Source organism: Papio anubis, chromosome 12 (assembly GCF_008728515.1).
Source record: "Papio anubis isolate 15944 chromosome 12, Panubis1.0, whole genome shotgun sequence".
Taxonomy (NCBI): Eukaryota; Metazoa; Chordata; class Mammalia; order Primates; family Cercopithecidae; genus Papio; species Papio anubis.
This window is the reverse complement of record NC_044987.1, coordinates 24,137,717-24,158,603: the sequence shown is the minus strand read 5'-3', so window position 1 is coordinate 24,158,603 and position 20,887 is coordinate 24,137,717. Positions and strand designations below refer to the sequence as shown.

The 20,887-nt window shown below is 40.3% G+C and overlaps 1 protein-coding gene across 3 annotated transcripts in view; it reads right to left on the bottom strand.

The window, feature by feature from the left end:
- The window catches only part of RDX (radixin), a 114,718-nt gene extending 94,291 nt beyond the window's left edge, over window positions 1-20,427 (bottom strand). For 2 of the 3 annotated variants that reach the window (XM_003910660.5, XM_003910659.3), the window contains exons 1-2: window positions 19,919-20,168; window positions 3,248-3,323 (exon numbers count right to left, since the gene is read on the bottom strand). In XM_003910660.5, the coding sequence (XP_003910709.1) occupies window positions 3,248-3,259 (12 nt within the window). In that variant the 5' untranslated portion in view covers window positions 3,260-3,323; window positions 19,919-20,168. Of the gene's footprint in view, window positions 1-3,247; window positions 3,324-19,918 lie in introns of all 3 variants that reach the window. The other variant, XM_009187224.3, reaches the window with a different exon arrangement.
- Between the last annotated feature and the right edge of the window lie 460 nt (window positions 20,428-20,887).

Here is a 20,887-nt window from a genome sequence, read left to right as displayed (position 1 = left end):
GGGCGGATCATGAGGTCAGGAGATTGAGACCATACTGGCTAACATGGTGAAACCCTGTCTCTACCAAAAATACAAAAAAATTAGCCAGGCGTGGTGGTGCGCGCCTACAGTCCCAGCTACTCAGGAGGCTGAGGCAGGAGAATGGCGTGAACCTGGGAGGCGGAAGTTGCAGTGAGCCGAGATCATGCCACTGTACTCCAGCCTGTGCGACAGGGCGAGATGCCGTCTCAAAAAAAAAAAAAAAAAACTGTGAACTTTACAAAATACCATTTATGATTTAGTATTGGAACAACACGAAATTCTTCAGTATCTTTGGGTAAGAATTAACATTTTTATTAATACAGACTCTATACATGACTATGGTTTTCTCACTTTACATTGACTTAGATCTCCTTTAATGACTTTCAAAATCTTTTGAAAGAAGTGCTTATAATTTGCTCCATATAAATCACTTTACTCATTTGTCAGATATTTTCTCCTAGATCATTATGGCTTTGTGAGTCTTGTAAATATGGGTCCACAGTTCCTATTCCATAATTTTGACATCTTAAAAGCACTGACACCTGAAGATGAGTTAATTTTGAGCAAAAATCTGACATGAAGTGATACAAGACTATCACTTGTAGTGAATTAATTTATTCCATTTCAAGCGACTATTCACCCATTAAACTATAAAAATATCAATGTTTCAGAGGTGACGCCATAGACCTTGATGGGAGTTTCATGATATAATGACATATGCACATAATATATTATATATTCATTGTTCTAAAATCCAAAAACTTCCACATTCTGAAACTTATCTAGCTTCAAGAGTTGTTTCCTCCACAAGGCAAGTTCTATACTTCCAGAATCTTTAATGAATCAACAACAGACAACTGATATCCAACTGCGCATAATAATTTTGACTCTTTAAGGAACAATAAACACTCTCCACTCAATTATACTGGCAAGGAGTTTTCCAAAGTAGCTGTAAACGTTTACATTCCTAACAGAAATACAATGAAGTCACAGCTGCTCCACATCCTTATCTACACTGGATTATATTATCAGTCTTTTTTTTGTTGTTGTTATTTTTTTGTTTTGTTTTGAGACAAGTCTCGCTCTGTCACCCAGGCTGGAGTGCAGTGGTGCGATCTTGGCTCACTGCAACCTTCGCCTCCTGCGTTCAAGCGATTCTCCTGCCTCAGCCTCCCGAGTAGCTGGGACTACAGGAATGCGCCACAATGCCTGGCTAATTTTTGTACTTTCAGTAGAGATGGGGTTTCACCACGTTGGCCAGGCTGGTCCCAAACCCGACTTCAAGTGATCCTCCCACCTCAGCCTCCCAAAGTGCTGGGATTACAGGCGTGAGCCACTACACCTGGCCTACCAGTCTTTAATATAGCTTCTTTTGTGAAATATCTGCTCAAATATTTTGCCCACAAAAAAAAAAAATTCTGAGTTGTGTTATTATTGAACCGTAAAAGAACTTTATGTGGCAAATTATTTTATCCCATTGTCTTGCCTTTCCATGTTCTTATTTCTATCTTTCAGTAGCAAAAGTTTTTAACTTTAAGTCCAACTTTTTCTAAATGGTTCAGATTTTCTGTGTATTATATAAAATTTTAAAAATTTTAATATATAAAAAATTTTCACCTACTCCAAGGTCACAAAGATTTTTTCCTATGTTTTCTTCTAGATGTTTTACAGTTTGGGCTTTTGCATGTAGGTCTATAATCCATTGAGTTTATGTTTGTAAATTGTGAGACAACAGTCAATGTTCATGTTTTTCTTACGGATAACCCTTTGTGCCAATACCATTTGTTGAAAATAATTATAGTTCTCCATTAAATTGTGTGACAGCATTGTCAAAAATCTAATGAATACATATGTGTATGTATATGTGTTGGTGTATTTTCATTTCACTGATTCTATTAATCTATTTATTCTTTCATCAGTACCTCAATGTCTTATTTAGTGGCTTAAAAATAAACCTTGAAATCCAGGAGTGTAAGTTTTCTTTTTTTCTTTTTAATTGCTTTAGTTATTCTGTGCACATTCTGGCATATCCATATATTAATATATTTTAGAATCAGCTAGTCAATTTTAATCAAAGAAGACTGCCTGGATTCAACTGATTGGAACTGAATTTCATTTATGAAAACTTTTATGGAGAACTGACATCTTAATACAACTTTATAAAGATCTCTATGCATATTTTATAGTTCTCTACATATTTAAATCTTTAATTTCTTATAGCTAGTTTTCAGTGTAGAGATCTTGTACAGCATTTGTACCTTTATTACTAAATATGTCATGCTTTTTAATAACCAAACTAAATAACCAAACTACTTTTATATTAAAAAGGCCATTTTTTAAAATACAATCTTGTATTTGGCAATCTTGCTAAATTCAGTTATTGGTTCTAGTAATTGTTTTGTAGATGTGAGGATTTTCTACAGAAACAATCATGTCATCTGCAAATAGGAAATTTTCTTTTTGATCTGTATGCCTTTTTTTAAGTCTTCTCTCCCGCTAACAAAGCACACTTTGCGACCTGCTGACTCTTTCAGTCATTCCAAAGTGTTATCCATGCTAGAAAATCCCAAAAATGATAACTAATGACTTTCTTTAAAATTATAATTGGCCAAAAGAAACATTCCAGAAAACAAAAACAACTTACTTTATTAGATTAAGAACAATTACACCTTAAGAATAAAGGAATAAACTTTAGTCAAGAACCAAATAACTATAAAACTAAGTAAAATAATCACAAGTATACCCTTAAATAAAAAAATCTAAGACTATATAGTATCAGTATGGGTATCAATTGCATCTAAAGTAGAATTATGAGAAAACTAAAATTCATAGATCTTTCTGACCTCTCATTACTTCCTCCCATTTAACAATGTTACCATTTACTGGGCACTAAATATATATATCAGATTCTTCTAACCCTTACCATACTCCCTTGGGTAACTAATTATATTCCCATTTTATATGTAAGGAAATTAAAAATTGGATAGATTGAGCTAAATTAACAAAAGTCACCCAGATTAGTGGCAGAACCAAGGTAAGAACTTAGTTTGACCTTAGAACTCATGACCACATAATACTACGCTCTGGTCACATTAATTTAAAAACAACAGTAATATCAGTGCCTTTTTCTTCCAACAACTCTACCAACATTCTTTGCCTTGTTCCAAAACGAATTTAATGATATCTTATTATGTAGATACTGTCAAATGTAATAAAATACACTTACTGGTTTTGGCATTTTCTTTCTCTTTTTGTTACCTTCTTTAAAAATTCTTCACTTCTATGAATTATGTTGTCACTTTCTGTTAAAAAAAAGCATAAGGTATTATCTTTTTATATAAGGTTTCTGTTTTAACTATAATTTGTGTAAGATATAAACAAAAATATTTGAAAAGGTGGATTTAAAGTAACAAGGAGTGATTTCATTCTAATTTTCAATGTCTTCTACTAGCATTGCACATTCCCTAAAAAGACTAAAATCCAAGATTAAAAATACCGCACATCTCAAGTAACTTGGTATAAACACACTGATCTACCTAGAAGTTTTAATTTAATTACAGACAACAAAGAACAAGGAAACATCATTGCTTAGGGCCCAGAAGCTCGCTCTCTGAGTCAGGCTCATCTCTGTATCCAAGATGTTAGAGAAAGGAACAATAAAAGTGAGGACAGATGGATTCAGATTCTGAAGAGCTTAAGAACACTTTTTCAATGTTTTTTTTTCTGTACTGCCAAAAATAAAAGGAAATTCTGATTAATGTAATCTGCAAAAAAATGGAAGAAACTAATTTTTATTTTTTTAAAGACAGGGTCTCATTCTGACATTCAGGCTGGAGTACAGTGGTGACATCACAGCTCACTGCAGCCTAAGCCTCCCAGGTTCAAGTAATCCTCCTGTCTTGGGCTCCCGAGTAGCTAGGATCATGAGCACATGCCACCATGCCCAGCTAGTTTTTTTTATTTCACTTTTTCGTAGAGGCAGGGTTGCCCTATGTTGCTCAGGCTGTCTCAAACTCCTGGCCTCAAGCAGTCCTCCCAACTGTGCCTCCCAAAGTCCTAGGATTACAGGCATGAGCCACCGCACCTGGCTTATTTTTTCTTCTTGTAAGTTTGAAAATATGAATAAAGAAAAATATGAATAGCTTATTCACCCAATGTGTATGAAACAGGCAAAACTCTGCACACTAACAACCTGCATTCAGCTAGACACGGCGTCTCACATTGGTAATCCCAACACTTTGGGACCTGTAATCCCAGTAGTTTGGGAGGCCAAGGTGAGAGGACTGCTTAAGCCCAGGTGGCTGAAGCTGCAGTGAGCAGTGATCATACCACTGCACTCTGGCCTGGGCAACAGAGCAAGGTCCTGTCTTAAAAACAAACAAATAAACAAAAAAAGTTACTGATTGCTGTTTAAAATGCCATAACTAAGGCTGGGCATGGTGGCTCATGCCTGTAATCCCAGCACTTTGGGAGGCCGAGGCAGGAGGATCATTTGAGGTCAGGAGTTTGAGACCAGCCTGGCCAACATGGTGAAACCTCATCTATACCAGAAATACAAAAATTAGCTGGGCATGGTGGCAGGTGCCTGTAATCCCATCTACTCAGGAGGCTGAGGCAGGAGAATCACTTGAACCCGGAAGGTGGAGTTTGCAGTGAGCCGAGATCGTCCCACTGCACTCCAGCCTGGGCGACAGAGCAAGACTGTGTTTCCAAAAAAAAAGAAAAGAAAAGATGCCATAACTAATAAAAGAGAAATTCTCTGTAAGTTATAATAAAAATGAAATTTAGGTGAGGCCACTTCCCAAATTCTACTCAATCACAAGTAATTGATTACCAATAAACCTCTTCAGAGGAAACTTCCTCCTGAGATTTTTTTCTTTTTTTTGAGATGGAGTCTCGCTCTGTCGCCCAGGCTGGAGTGCAGAGGTCGCAGTGGAGCAATCTTAGCTCACTGCAACCTCTGCCTCCGGGGTTCAAGCGATTCCCCTGCTTCAGCCTCTGCAGCTGGGATTACAGATATCCACCAACACACCCAGCTAATACTTGTATTTTTAGTAGAGAAAGGTCGTCATCATGTTGGCCAGGCTGGTCTCAAACTGAGCTCAAGTGATCCGCCAGCCTGGTCCTCCCAAAGTGCTATGATTACAGGCATGAACCACTAGGCAATGAAATTCTGTTGGAGGTATAAACCCCTCATTTCTTAATTCTTATCATTTCCTAGCTTATTCCCATCTACACTCACCTACCTTCATGAACCTAAATGTATTTCAGTACAATTTTTAAATTCTATACCCTTTTTTCATCCCAACTACTATTACTGCCTTAATTCAGGTCTCATCATCTCAGGTCTTGATTAAAATAGCCTCCAGGCCAGGCGCAATAGCTCAAATGTGTAATTCTAGCAATTTGAGAAGTGGGAGGATCACCTGAGCCCAGGAGTCTGCGAGGAGCCTAGGCAACAGGGCAAAACCCCATCTCTACCAAAAAACAAACAAACAAACAACAACAAGAAAAAACTAGCCAGGCATGGTAATGGAAGGATTGCTTGAGCCTGGGAAGTGCAGGTTGAAGTGAGCTGAGATCACCAAAGCACTCCAGCCTGGGTGAGAGAGCAAGATCCCGTCTCAAAAAACAAACAAACAAAAAATGAGCTATAACCTATTGGTTCAGCAAAATTGCTTCATCTCATATTTCATAGAACAATTTTATTTAAATTCTTCACACATATATAAGACGTGTGTCTGCATCAAAACTTTGGCCATTTTTTGAATCATAATAGTTTAGATTACATAAGCATTTGTTTCAATCAGTAATATGATCACTAAAAGTTTTATCCCAAGCCAAAATGGTTTGTCCTAAGTTACATGAGCAATAAATGGCCAAACTACAAGTCTTTTGACACCCAGCATCCAGAGCTCTACAATGTATTAGCCTGTCTTCCTCTTTTTTGATAGGAAAAGACTGCTAACTAATTTCATTTGTAGAAATATACCTGAAGAAAATATTAATATGTACAATGCTACAACTACAAAGACTAATTATAGTACAATTTATAAAACTATATGTAAAACTGGGAGTTTAGCTAGGTCAATCATGGTATATCTTAGGATCCACAAGCTCACAATGCAGCCCATCAAAATGTTATAGAAAAATACTAAATGACATAGGAAGATATTCACAAACCACTAAGTATAAAGGCAGGTAATAAAACCATCCATAGTAGCCAGGCATGGTGGCTGACACCTGTAATTCCAGCACTTTGGGAGGTCAAGGCAGGAGGATCACTTGAGGGCAGGAGTTCAAGACCAGCTTGGGCAACAAAGAGAGACAGTGTCTCTACAAAAAATAAAAATAAAGCAGGCATAGTGGAGCGCACATGTAGTCCTAGCTACTCAAGAGGCTAAGGCAGAAAGATCACGTGAGCCCAGAAGTTTGAGGCTGCAGTGAGTTATGATCACGCCACTACAATCCAGCCTGGGCAACAGGGCAGGACTCTGTCTAAAATCTAAAAAATAAAACATTAAAAAAAAAAAATTCCATAGAATACCATCACTTTTTTTTAAAAAAAGGAATGAATGAAAAGACCAGAATGTTTATATTCTAAAATATTAACAGGCTCGAAGAATTAAAATGAAATCTGTAAACTTGTAAATGAAAATGTAGAGGTTTTGTAATAAACTAATTTCTTTTTTTTGGATATAGAGTCTCGTTCTGTCACCCAGGCTGGAGTGCAGTGGCGCGATCTTGGCTCACTGCAACCTCCGCCTCCCAGGTTCAAGCAATTCTCCTGCCTCAGCCTCCCAAGTAGCTGGGATTACAGGTGTGCACCACTACATCTGGCTAATTTTTGTATTTTTAGTAGGGACGGGGTTTCACTATGTTGCCCAGACTGGTCTTGAACTCTTGACAACAGGTAATCCGCCTGCCTCAGCCTCCCAAGATGCTCACAGATATGAGCCACCGTGCCTGGCCTAAAAAACTAATTTCTTACAATGAAAAAACAGAATTATTCTAAATAAGTAAACTAAAGTTGGACCCATAACTTCACAATGTCATTTAATAAAATGTAAGTAACTTAATATTTTTCTCAAAAAGAAAGCAGGAGCAGTGGCTCATACCTGCAAACCCGGCACTTTGAGAGCCTGAGACAGGTGGGCTGCTTGAGCCCAGGAGTTCAAGATCAGCCTGGAAAACATAGCAAGACCCCGTCTCTATGTTTTTTAAAAAATAATTAAAAAAAAAAAAAGATACTTGAAAAAAATTCCAGTTTTGGAAGAATAACATAATATGACTAAGAAAGATATATAGGTTATAATAAAAAAGATAAATATATTTTATTTTAAATCTCTACATAGGTAAAATAAATACCAAAATAAAAACCAGTAGAAAAATCTGCAACAGTATAATAAAGCTGTTATGCAAAGTAATCAAATGGTTAAACATATAAAGACATTGCTCAGATTCCACTCCGTAAACAGTTCAATAAGAAACTTCGCCAACAAACCTTATGTTAAAAAAAACACACAAACGTTCTACTGATTAAAACTACAAGTGTTTTACCAATGATATACTCATTAAACCAGCAAAATAAATATTAATTATTCATGGCAAGGTTGACGAACAATGTTGGCAAACAAGTAGATAAGTATTGTAGGTATCACCATATATTGGCTCCACATTTCTATAAAGTAGAGAATACATAACGAAAGCTACACAGCTTTTTTCAATATGAAATTCTGCTTTTGTAATAAATCTCCCAGAAGATATTTCTTCCCCCAAACTAAATATAAAAGAAAGTAATCTGTATCAAGATATTCACAGCAGCATTCTTTACAATAGCCAGTGATTACAATAACCAAAGTAATGTCGACGCTATTTGATAACATTATGGACTGCTCCGGGGTTGTGGGAGATTTTTTGTTTGTTTGTTGGTATTATTAAAACAAACTCTGTGAACATTTAGGTAAGGTAAAGTGGAAAGGCAGAATATGTAACTACCCATCCATCAACACGGAACAACACAGGTATTATTAAAAAGGGTTGTCTGGGTACACACTTAGTACTTAACAGAGTTTTGTTAAGTTTCTAATTTTAAAAATCAGAGATTAGAATTTCAAAAACATATTTCATGAAATTGCTTATACATATTTTGTATTAGCTTATATATATAACACACAGATGTAAAAATTCTACCTTAAATTTTTCAGGACAAAGCTATGTACAAATGCTATTAAAACCTAAGTTTTTATACCAATTTAGTTATTAATGGAAAATATTTATATCAAGAGAATATTGTTGCCGGGCGCGGTGACTCAAGTCTGTAATACCAGCACTTTGGGAGGCTGAGGCAGGCAGATCACGAGGTCAGGAGTTCGAGACCAGTCTGGCCAACACAGTGAAACCCCATCTCTACTAAAAGTACAAAAAATCAGCTGGGTGTGGTGTGTGCCTATAATCTCAGCTACTCGAGAGGCTGAGGTAGGAGAATCGCGTGAACCTGAGAGGCGGGGGCTGCAGTGAACCAAGATCGTGCCACTGCAATCCAGCCTGGGTGACAGTGTGAGACTTCATCTCAAAAGAAAAAGAGAATATTGTTTAACCTCAATGAGACATTTCTGGCTAGGCATGGTGGCTCACGCCTGTAATCTCAGCACTTTGGGAGGCTGAAGCAGGTGGATCACTTGAGGTCAGGAGTTCGAGACCAGCCTGGGCAACATGATGAAACCCTGTTTCTAGTAAAAATAAAAAATTGGCCGAACATGATGGCACATGCCGGCAGTCCCTGCTACTCAGAAGGCTGAGGCAGGAGAATCGCTTGAATCTGGGAGGCAGAGGCTGCAGTGAGCTGAGATCACACCGCTGCTATACACCAGCCCGGGCAACAGAGTGAGACTTTGTCTCAAAAAAAAAAAAAAAAAGACATTTCTAGTCTATGAATATATTAGTATGCTTTTAATTGAAACTGGCATCTATTAGTAGCAGAATACATAATTTCATAAAATGTCACATGGAAAACAAAGAAACCTAGATGCATATCCTGGGGTTTCATCTCTAACTTGAAACAAAACCTGGTCTTTCAAATCTTTCCTTTCCTCTATTAAAAAAAGCATAAAAATAATAATAAAAAATAAGTTGCCTAAACCATTATATATCAAAGACATATTTATATATCAAATATTTGTATACTTCCACCCTTCCCTCATAAAAATAAAAATTTACTCCCTCCTCCCCACTCTTAATTCTCTTAATTTTAATCTGCAAGTTTATTGGTTTAAACTTAATTAAACCAATTAAATTAAATTCTTAATTTTCTCCCACTCTTAAATGTCTTAAAGTGGTCTTGCCCTGCCTCTTTTCCATACCTACTCCTCCTAAAGCAATATATTGTGCTCTTTTCCATACCTACTCCTCCAAAAGCAATAAAAGTGCAGTCATGGCAGCAACAAACCCAGCAAGTTGTGAGAGGTGCTGCCAGCCAGCAAACGTCTCCCATTTCGAGAAAACCACTCACATGAATAAGTACTCAAACACATTGCCACACATTAGAGACAAAATAGCCACAATAAACATTCTCTCCTTTGTCTTTTAACTCTGAGGGTAACCCTCAAACAGTCTCCTTTCTACCTAATACAATGGAAAAATAGCCTCACGCTTAACACATTGAGCTCTGTTAAGTCAGTAGCACAAGACTCCCACCTGTCAGGTGGTAAAACAGGTGTTATAAAGTCTAGTCCATGCAGTGCCTGCACTGAAGCATCAATAATTCATAGCAGATTGCCTGATTTTACTTTTGAGATACTCTTTTTCCTAAGCCTAATTTTAATTATTTTAATTTTTTTTGCCTTTTCAGACTTACAAATGACCTCTGAACATAATTGTGATCTCTCCAGAGACCAAAATATTCCAAGAGAACTCCTCTGCCAATTTACTGGGAGAAAGCAGCACAACAAACAACAATATAAACTGAATAAGGCAACTCTGGCAGTCCAATCAACACAATAATGGAGTCTACTAAAGAAGTTCTTAATCATTTTATTTTTCCCGCATGGGCCCTGCTGGTGAAGCCTATGAACTCTTTCCAAGAAAAGTATTTTTAAATGCATAAAATACATGCACAAAATACAGAAAATTACAAAAGAAACGAATTACACTGGAATATAATTATCAAAACATAAAAAACACACTAATATATATACTTCTTTTTTAATACTTTAAGTAAGTTATTTTGACAGCTTTAACGTATTACAAAAGTATCTACTGTTTCTATTAGAAACAGTCTCTGGGCTGGGTGTGGTGGCTCATGCCTGTAATCTCAACACCTTGGGAGACCAAGGCAGGAGGATGGCTTGGGGCCGGGAGTTCAAAACCAGTCTGGGCAATCTACAAAAAACAAAAAAATTAGCTGCGTGTGGTGATGTGCATGTGTAGTCCCAGCTATTCCAAAGGGTCACTTGAACCCAGGAGAGATGGTGCCACTGCACTCCAGCCTGGGCAACAGAGTGAGATCCCATCGCTATAAAAAACAAAAATTAAAAAACAGACACAGTCTCTGGTACTATACTGCTAATGCTAATGTTGTCTATATTAATAATAGAAGAAAATGTAAAAATAAAGATGCAACTTTTTCCCCATTCAAGGTCATAGGTCCCCAGGTAAAGAACTATGATTATTATGCTGTTAGCTCAGTGTTAATAAATTTAATAACAAATAATAATGCACTTTTATCTATATAACGCCATGTCTTCCCTAAGTGAAGCAAAGAAGACAAGAATTTTTAGCTCCATCTTGCAAGTAAAGAAATAAGGCCAAAAGCAAGAAGGGTAGTGAATACAGGGAGCATTTGTAGAATGTTCAGTCTCCATTCTGCCTATATTTCCTAATCTTCACTATAACTGCCCTTCCCCTTCCTGCCCAAGACAGGTGTTTCTCTCATTCTTCTAACAAAGAAATTAAGATTCAGATAAATGACTTGTTCAATGTCAGGGGGCTACTTAACAAAGAAGTTCATTTAAATCCTAGTCTTGGGCTCTTTTGATTATCTTACTCTACTTTTCTCAGATACCATTCTAGACAAGTTCATACCAAACAATTACTAGGGCTTTTCAAGAAGTAGGCTACTAAAGCTCTCTCCTCTATTGTTATCAGGTCAAGAGACTACCTCTAAAGATGTTTTAAGTGCACATTAATAACTGGTATGATCATCTCTGTAAGTGGAATTCCTGTAAGGGTGAGAGGCAGTTTTAAATAAGATATTAAGTCTTGCTCATGTAGAAATGATTTCTGGTTTAAAGACATTTTCAAGGAAATGAAATATTCAACATTTGAGTAATATACATGTTACTGAAAATGCATAGCAAATTTCTAAAATTGATAAAGCTGAACTGCAATATTAACACCAAAGTTTTACACTGAATTTAGAATCTCTTCTAAGAATTTTGTACATTTAAAAAGCAAAATCATATCTGTATGGTTCCTAAGGTGAACAGAAAATAAAATAATACCCTATCATTTGCAATTATGAAATACTAAAAGGTAAGAAAGCTAAATCCAGTTCAACTTCCTCATTTCACTCTTAAGAAAACATTAAACATTCACATAAAAATGTTTAGAAATGGGAAAACAAAGATAAGTTCATGAAAGTCATTTATGTAACGGGAAAGAAGCAAACACAAAATAATTCTCAAAAATAATTCTACCCTTGATGTGTTTTGAAACATCAGATATTATAGCTTATTTTCAAAAGAGAACAAAGTCAGTATGTTTCTTACATGTCTTTATAATTAGACAATATTCTCTAATGCAGTCAATGAGGCTATATGGCAGTTCTATTACTATAAAAAAATTAAGCTTCTAATTTTCTAGATATTAACACCCTTTTCAGAAAAACTGATACAGTGCCTGGTTCACAGTTGGGCCTCAAAATGTCTGTTGATTTTGTTCAATTAATCTTACACATAATACTCATTTAAATTTTTCTACTGATTAGTGTCAAGGGCAATAGTTTCCTCTCTCTTTTTATGTTGTAAAATGACCAAGCTAATAAGCATCACTAAGAAGAGAGAACCAACATGAACATGGGGAAGAAAAAAAGCTCTTTACGGCCAGGCGCGGTGGCTCACACCTGCAATCCCAGCACTTTGGGAGGTCGAGGCGAGTGGATCACCTGAGGTCAGGAGTTTGAGACCAGCCTGATCAATATGGAGAAACCCCATCTCTACTAAAAATACAAAATTAGCCAAGCGTGGTGGCGCATGCCTGTAATCCCAGCTACCTGAGAAGCTGAGGCAGGAGAATCACTTGAATCTGGGAGGCAGAGGCTGTGGTGAGCCAAGATTGTGCCACTGCACTCTAGCCTGGACAAGAGCAAAACTTTATCTCAAAAAAAAAAAAACTCTTTACAACCAGGCCTCCCAAATTCAAGCCTTAACCATCTCTATCCAAAACTGTTTCAATAATTTCAATTAAGTTAACAATCAAATTAAAGGCCAGATAATCTGATATACTTAATAACTGTAATTACCATGCTGCTTGTTGATTAGATATAAGTAGTAAGCTTTCTGGTGATATATACGAACTTTGCTAAACAACCAAACTAAGTTTTTACGGTTTTTCTAAGTCTACAACTTATAAACAGCTTAACTATCAGGCGTCCTCACAATGGCTAAGAAAATTTAATCCAAGCCAAAGGGATCTAAAGTCAATTAACCACAGCTGTGATTTTCTATGTTCCCATTCTCCCTTTCACTCAGAGTCCTTATGTTAGCTGGGCGCGGTGGCTCACACCAGAAATCTCAGCACTTTGGGAAGCCAAGGCGGGTGAATCACTTGAGGTCAGGAGTTCAGACCAGCCTGGCCAACAAGGCAAAACCCCGTTTCCACTAAAAATACAAAAATGAGTCAGGCGTGGTGACCTGCGTGGTGGTGCGCATCTGTAGTCCCAACCACTTGGGACACTGAGGCAGTTGAATCGCATGAACCCAGGAGGCAGAGGTTGCAATGAGCTGAGATCATGTCACTGCACTCCAGCCTGGGTGATAAAGTGAGACTCTGTCTCAAAAACAAAACAAGAGTCCTAATGTTGCATTCATGTATCCACATTATTCCATATACTCGCCAGGACTTTTTCTTATAAACACAGCCACTCTGGTTATTAAAAGATTATCGGCCGGGCACAGTGGCTCACGCCTGTAATTCCAGCACTTCGGGAGGCCGAGGTGGTCGGATCACGAGGTCAGGAGATCGAGACCATACTGGCTAACACAGCGAAACCCTGTCTCTACTAAAAATACAAAAAATTAGCCGGGCATGGTGGCAGGTGTCTGTAGTCCCAGCTACTCGGGAGGCTGAGGCAGGAGACTGGCGTGAACCCGGGAGGCGGAGCTTGCAGTGAGCCGAAATCCAGCCACTGCACTCCAGCCTGGGAGACAGCGAGACTCCATCTCAAAAAAAAAAAAAAAAAAAGATTATCAATTTACAAAAACAACAGGAAGATTTAACAAAGAAGAACAAAAAAAAAGAAAGCAAGAAACATCATCCAGAACTCACATCACAGAAGACTGTACTCAAAACGCTGCTGCAATGAGTATTAATTCATTTATATACACTACTGTGACAACACTTAACAAGTGAGGTGTGGTGGCTCACGCCTGTAATCCCAGCACTTTGGGAGGCTGAGCCGGGAGGATCACTTGAGTCCAGGAGTTTAAGACCAGCCTGGGCAATATGGTGAGACCCCGTGTCTACAAAAAATGAAAAAGCCGGGAGCAGTGGCAAGCCCCTATAGTTCCGGTTACCTGGGAGGCTGAGGTGGAGGGATCACTTCAGCCTCGAAGGTCAAGGTCACAGTGAGCTTTAATCAAGCCACTACACTCTGGCCCGGGCAACAGAGGCACTATATCCAAAAGAAAAAAAAAAGCACTTAACACACTTTATGAATACCATATGGCACATCTATCTTCCCATTAGCATGAGAACTCCTCAGTATTTTACTCATCTTTCCATTGGCAAATGCAAAGAGTAGTGGCATATAATAACTGTCTGAATGTATGACTGACACCTTAAAGCAGTGGTCAGCAAACTTTTTCTGTAAAGGGCCAGTTAAGTAAACATTATAGACTTTGTAAGCCATACATACAGTCTCTGTTGAAACCATTCTACTGTTGTAGCAGGAAAGCAGTCATAGATAATATGTAAACAAGTAAGCTATGATGTGTTCAAATAAAACTTTATTTACAAAAGCAGGGAATAGGCTGGGTTTAGCCCATGGACCACAATTTGCCAAGTATTTTAACAGGAATCAACACTTTTCCTTTCATAATTCAACTGAAGTTGGTACCTAGAAAGATATGAGCTCACTACATATGACTATCTGTAACCGATCAATTTCGGATATGACTTTGGATGGGGGTAAAAAAGAACCAAAGACATGTAATATAGATGAATAATGAAAATAACGGGGCTGGGTGCGCTTGCTTGCACTTTAGGAGGCTGAGGCAGGAGGATCACCTGAGGTCAGAAGTCTGAGACTAGCCTGGGCAACACAGTGAAACCGTATCTCTAAAAACAATAAAAATCAGCCAAGCATGGTGGTATGCACATGTAGTCTTAGCTACTCCAGAGGCTGAGGTGGGAGGACTGCCTGAACCGTAGAGTTCAAAGCCCTGGAGTTTGTGGCAGGGAGCTATGATCATGACACCGCACTCTAGCAGCAGAGAGGTGACAGTGAGGGAGAGAAGCAGGGAGACAGGGAAAGAGGGAGGGACGGAGGCAGGAAGGAAAAAGAAAAAAGAAGTAAAGACTCTACTGGGAACAGAGTTGGAAGAAAGAGCAATTCCATTACCCTTGCCAGTTGACTGGTTAGATACGGAATGTGCCCCAATCCTGGCCAATGAGACTCAGAAGACATCTGCTTGGGGGTTTCTAGAAACAGTTCCTCTTACTCCTTTAGATATTGCTCTGTCTAGATGGGATGCAGCAGCCAGACTGGGACAAGGGGCTCACTGTAGGCTTGACCTCCCAGGCTCAAGTGATTCCCCCAACCTCAGCATTCTGAGTAGCTGGGACTACAGGTCCACAGCACTGCTCCTGGCTCCTTTGCAGCAGCCAAATTGATACGGGGAAGGGCAGTCTTAGTATGAAGTTAATGGGGAAAAATCACAGGGAAGAGAGTTGGAAAGAGGAGTTCTTGATGTCATTATTTAACCATTCTTGAACCTCTGGACTTTTAGCATGTAAGATAAATTCTGGCCAAGCATGGTGGCTCACACCTATAATCCCAGCACTTTGGGAGGCCAAAAGTCCAAGGCAGGAAGTCCCAGGTAGATGATCATTTGAGCCCAGGAATTAGAGACCAGCTTGAGCAACATAGGGATACCCCATCTCTACAAAAAGGTTTTTTAAAAAATTAGTTGTTGTCTGGGCACGGTGGTTCACACCTGTAATCCCAGCACTCTGGGAGGGCCAAGGCGGGCAGATCACTTGAGGTCAAGAGTTTCAGACCAGCCTGGCCAAAATGGTAAAACTCTGTCTCTATTGAAAATAGAAAAATTAGCTGGGCCTGGTGGCTTGTGCCTTAAATCCCACCTACTACAGAAGGTGAGGCAGGAGAATCACTTGAACCTTGGAGGCAGAGGTTGCAGTGAGCTGAGATCATGCCACTGCATTCCAGCCTGGGCAACAGAGGGAGACCCTGTCTCGAAAAAAAAAAAAAAAAAAAAAAGCTGGGCACGGTGGCACACACCTCTGGTGGCAGCTACTAGGGAGGCTGAGGTGGGAGGAACTTAAAGGATCACTTGAGCCCAGGAGGTCAAGGCTCTAGTGAGCTGTAATAGCACCACTGCACTCCAGCTTGGGTAATGGAGGAAGACCCTGTTTTTAAAAAAAAAAATTAAGAAAAAAATGACATTAAATTTCCTCATTGTTTAAACCAATTGGAGAATTTTCTGTTATTTGATGCCAAAGCATCTAAAATGACCTAAGGGCTCAAAACTGAAGAGTGCTCACTTCACAAATTTACCTGCAGTCAGTCCTAGTTGACTTAAACGTTTCACAAATAAATTTTAAAAAAAGCATTTAACGTCCTGAAAGCCATAGAGATTATCTACAACTCAGAAGAAAACAGTCCATTATCTCAGTTACTAATACTGAAGTTCATAGCTTTATAAATTCCATAATCTTAGAGAAAATAAACAGTGCAGTACCTGTTTCTTCAATACTGTATCTAAAATATCCTTTCAACAGGATGTTTTTTCTAAGGAGTTGGCAAACTTTTTTCGTTAAGAGCAAGATGTGGATATTTCCCACACCAAATCATAAACCTTCTGTTTTTAAAAGACACCATTTCTCATTGTCAACTATATGCCATATGCTAGAAGAAAACAAATAGTAAACTTCATCTTCAATCATTAATCAAGAAAATCTGTACAAAACAAATCTGCACATATACACGCTTGGGAATTAGCATAGCGAATTCTATTGTGTGCTTTTATTCAAATGATGAAAACATGAGAAATATGATTTACTCAATGTTTAACACAAGTTAATAAGCACCCTTTCAATGTCTGTGACAACGTAACCCTATTTTAACAAGACTTTAAAATCACAAATAAGGGATACAAAGTATATGTTTATCCCTGCATACCTACTGGCATTTTCCGTAAACAAGGAATTGCCAACAGCAGCTACCTATGGAAAACAGGACTGGGAAAGGGGCTGGGGTGTTCTAGGGAGTAAGGAGAACTTTGACCTTTTCCTTCACATTTTTTCTGGGTTTTTAAACTTTGCCATAAAATATACGACTTTTATAGATTTTTTTAAAAATGGCTTAAACTACACATTCAATATAAATATTAAGATATATACCAGAAACTTAAAGTAGGAAAAGCAGGATTTCTCTAAAATAGGCTAGAAATTCAGGAACTCTCTGGGGCCAGACTGGACACCTCTACCACCAAAGAAGTGTGCACAACCTGGCTGCAACAATCAAGGAAGTTACCAGAACAGCCTTAACTGGATCAGTAATGCCATGAGACTTACAATGAGGTGGAGTCCATAGCAACCCAATCCAGCTCCACTGAATCTTGTACCCCAGGGGCAGTATCAGTTAAGTACCACCTGCCAGCTTGTGGTCTGCAGGAAGGTCCCTGACACCCAAGAGTGACTTGGTTGACTTCCCAGATTCACAGAAGTAACATGAAATTATATTTAGCTACACCTTGCAGATAAACTCCACTAGCATGGCTCAGTCTTCACAACCTCAATAAAACATATTTTCTTAGACTTTGGTCTACAGGAAATACTGGTTAAAATTTGACCCCGTTTTTAAACATTAGTAGCATAAATTAAAATGCATTAAATTAAAAATGGATGAAAAAACAAGATTCTCACCATTATTCACCATTTCAGACTCTACTATATCAGATCACACAGAGTAGGTTAAAAGATTGAGAACTGCAAGCAAAATAAAAACACATAAAGAGTTTCACTTCAACAGCCTGCCAAAGATAAAAAATGAACAATAAAATCCAATTCTGGCCGGTGCAGTGGCTCATGCCTGTGATCCCAGCACTTTGGGAGGCCGAGGCAGGCAGAACACCTGAGGTCCAGGAGTTCCAGACCAGCCTGGTCAACATGGCAAAACCCCGTCTCTACTAAAAATGCAAAAATTAGCTGGGCATGGTGGTGCCCGCCTGTACTCCCAGCTACTCAGGAGGCTGAGGCATGAGAATCACTTGAACCCGGGAGGCGGAGGTGCAGTGAGCCGAGATCACGCCACTGCATACCACCCTGGGCGACAGAGCAAGATGGGCTGACAGGACAACTGGATTAAAATAAGCATCAGTTTCATTAAAAAGGACTAACTTGGAGATAAATCTTTTGACTGCAGCTCTTTAGAGAATCTAAAGTGAACTTGATGGACAGTGGAAGAAATCACAACATGGAATTCCTTGAGTAAAAATGTACTGACTCCAAAAAAAAAAAAAAAAAAAAATCCAATTCTTCTCTTGGGAATAGTAAACCAATAAACAAAAAACAACGCGTTCCCCATCCCAGAGACTAATGAGACTCAGCAAGGGAGGGAAAGAACAGCAAAGTCTGTCATTTCTTAACATCAAAAGAAAAGTAATTAAATTGAGTTTCAGTTAATTAATCAAAATTTCCAAAAAAAAAAAAAAAAAAAGGACAGACTCAACGTATTTTCCCTACACCCAAATTACATCTATTCTACAACTACTTCTGAGCCCCTCCTACATACTCTTCCATGTGTGTGGATACAGGAGTGAACAAAACATTGTATGTGTTTCCTAAGGTCAAGAACTCAACGTTATTTCAGTGCCATAATCAAATGCTGTCTCATTTAAATAAAACTGTAAAGAATGCCAATGTCTATTCATTCCTTACTAATACACCAACTGTTTATTAAATTCCATCATATATAAAAAAGCGATTAAGCAAAGAAAGCCATTGCAATCCTCTTTACAGCATACGATTAACTTCAAAAGGAGTGTTTTACATGTTGCTGTATTTGAAGTAAAGTATTGTTAGTCTCTGGAAGATAAAGTACACTGGGGAAAGCAAAGGAATTCTAAAAATAAAAAACTGCAATCCTGAATATTAGTCTCCTTTCTCAAATCCAGTGATGCTGTTTTGGCAAATGGATCAAGCCATTATTTATCCAGCAACATGAACGGGGTAATTGTTCCTTCTTAGCTCCATCAGTCATATAAAAGAGTATTTAGTGTTCCAAAAAAAAAAAAAAAAGAAGTATGCTCCGTAAACAATAGATTGCAATGTCTATGTCAAAGTACTCGTTTATCAAATAAACCCTTATCATCTTAGGCTTTTATATTTACATCCTGCCAGTGTTAGTGCCACAAGACTGCCATCGAGCTCCTCAGCAACGTGTCTTCCACCAAAATCTCAACTGGATTTTAAAATATATTTTTATGAAGTTGATTTTTAACACACCTCCAACCTAATAATTACTCTTTAATAAAAAAAAAAAAAAAAAACACCAAATATTGGGAATGTTTGAAGAAACGTGACATCTGTTTAGGAAGTGATGTAGTCTGTTTAAACTGAAGAAAAAAAAAAAAATTGCACTGCCCCCTTTCAAACTTAGTCCGGGAATTGAGCTTAGAATCCTTTAAAGGAAAAGAGGGCTATCATGAACTGAACTTGTCTGGTGGGGTCTGAGACGCTAAAACTGAGCGGCCTCAAGGGCCCGAGAAAGTTAGGGGCTCCGAGAGCTGCAACAGCAGCAGAGAGAGCTGTGGACGGGAACCGCGGCCCTGGCCTGGCGGGTGCTGGCGGTGGGAGCGGCTGGTGCCCCAAACCCTGTCATGCAACATCCCCTTTGCCACTGGGGCGGAACGCACGCTGTCTAGTAATTCAACACCCCTCCTTTCAAACCGGAGGCCGGGGGACAAGTTCTAATAAATGCAAAATCGAATTCTACCTACGCTGCATATCTGGATTTTCAAACAACCCTTGGGACGACGCCAGCCCGGGCCCGGGGCCCAGTCCAGGCAGCGGTAACCCACCGTCCCCAGGGCGCGGGGGTCCGAGGCCGGCGCTGAAGGCAGACCCCGCGCCCCGAGGAGAGGAGAATCGCGCGGCGGCAAGGGTCGACTTTGGCCAAGCAGGCACGTTCGGGCCGCGGCTCAGCCACGACTCGGGCAGGGCCTCGCGGCCCCCGCCAGCCCGGGTAGGAGCCTGGCCGGCCGGGCCATTACCACGGTGGCGCCTCGACCAGAGGGGCGCGAGCAGAGGCGCGCCCAGGCCCTGGCGGCGGCGCCACGGCCGGGCAGCGCGGGCCCCGCAACTTCTCGCCGCCACCTCAGCGTCTCCGGAGGAACCGGGAGCGGGGAGTGGGGGAAGGGAGGGCGCCGCGGCTTACCCGGAGAGCGGGCGACTTCTGCCCGCCGGCGTGTGGCTGGGGCGCTGCGCGGCGGCGCGGCTGCGGCAGGGAGGGAGAGGCGGTGGTGCGAGCGCTGGGCCGCGGGAGACGAGAGGCGCCGCCGCCACCGCAGACAGCTCCGCAATATGGCCGCTCGGCGCCTCCTCGGGGAAAAGGCGGGGCTGCCCGGCGCCCCCCGCCTCCCTCTGCCGGCCGGCCGGCCTGCCTCGCGCCGCAGCCTGAGCGCCAACGCCGCCGCCGGGGGCCGCCCGCGCCCCGCCCCTCCCGCGGGCTCGCAGCCGCAGGCCTGGCTCCGGGCGTGGCCGGGGGTCGCGGTCTAGGGCCGGCCAACGCGAGGGGGGAGGCTGCGGGCTCGGGAGCCCCCAGGGAAATAGGACGAACGCGCCGGAGGGTCGAGCCCTTCTGGAGAGCGCTGGGCTCGAGCGAAGCCTGCGGTCGAGGGAAGAGGAGCCGCCCAGCCCAAAGCTCGGAGTGTGCCCGCCGCCTCCCCAACGAGTGGAAACTTGAAACTCCCGCTGGTGCCAGCAAACTCACTGAGGGCGTTGCCGTCGCCCCCAGAGGAGGAATTCTTCCCAGAGGGAGCCGGGGACCAAATGGAGCGTGAGACTTGGCTGTTAGGTTTGAAGATCCTGGACTGGGAGAGAGAAAAGGGCCTACCTGAGCGGAATTTAGATTTGCAACAAAGAACGTTTACATTATTTTGGCAGTTTTTAACCAACTAGAAAAACTTAATTTTTCAGCGACAATTTTAAAACTTCACCAAAACTTCAATGGATAAGACCCCAAATCAGGAGTGCAAATTTTAATCCAAGCAAGGATGTGTGATAATTTTTTATTACCAACGATATGCTTTGGCAGTTGGAAGGAGTGGGTTAGCAAGAAAAAGTTGGAAGTAGGGCCCCAAAGCGCCGCCAAAGCTACATAATTCTAGATTTAGAGAAAGTTAGG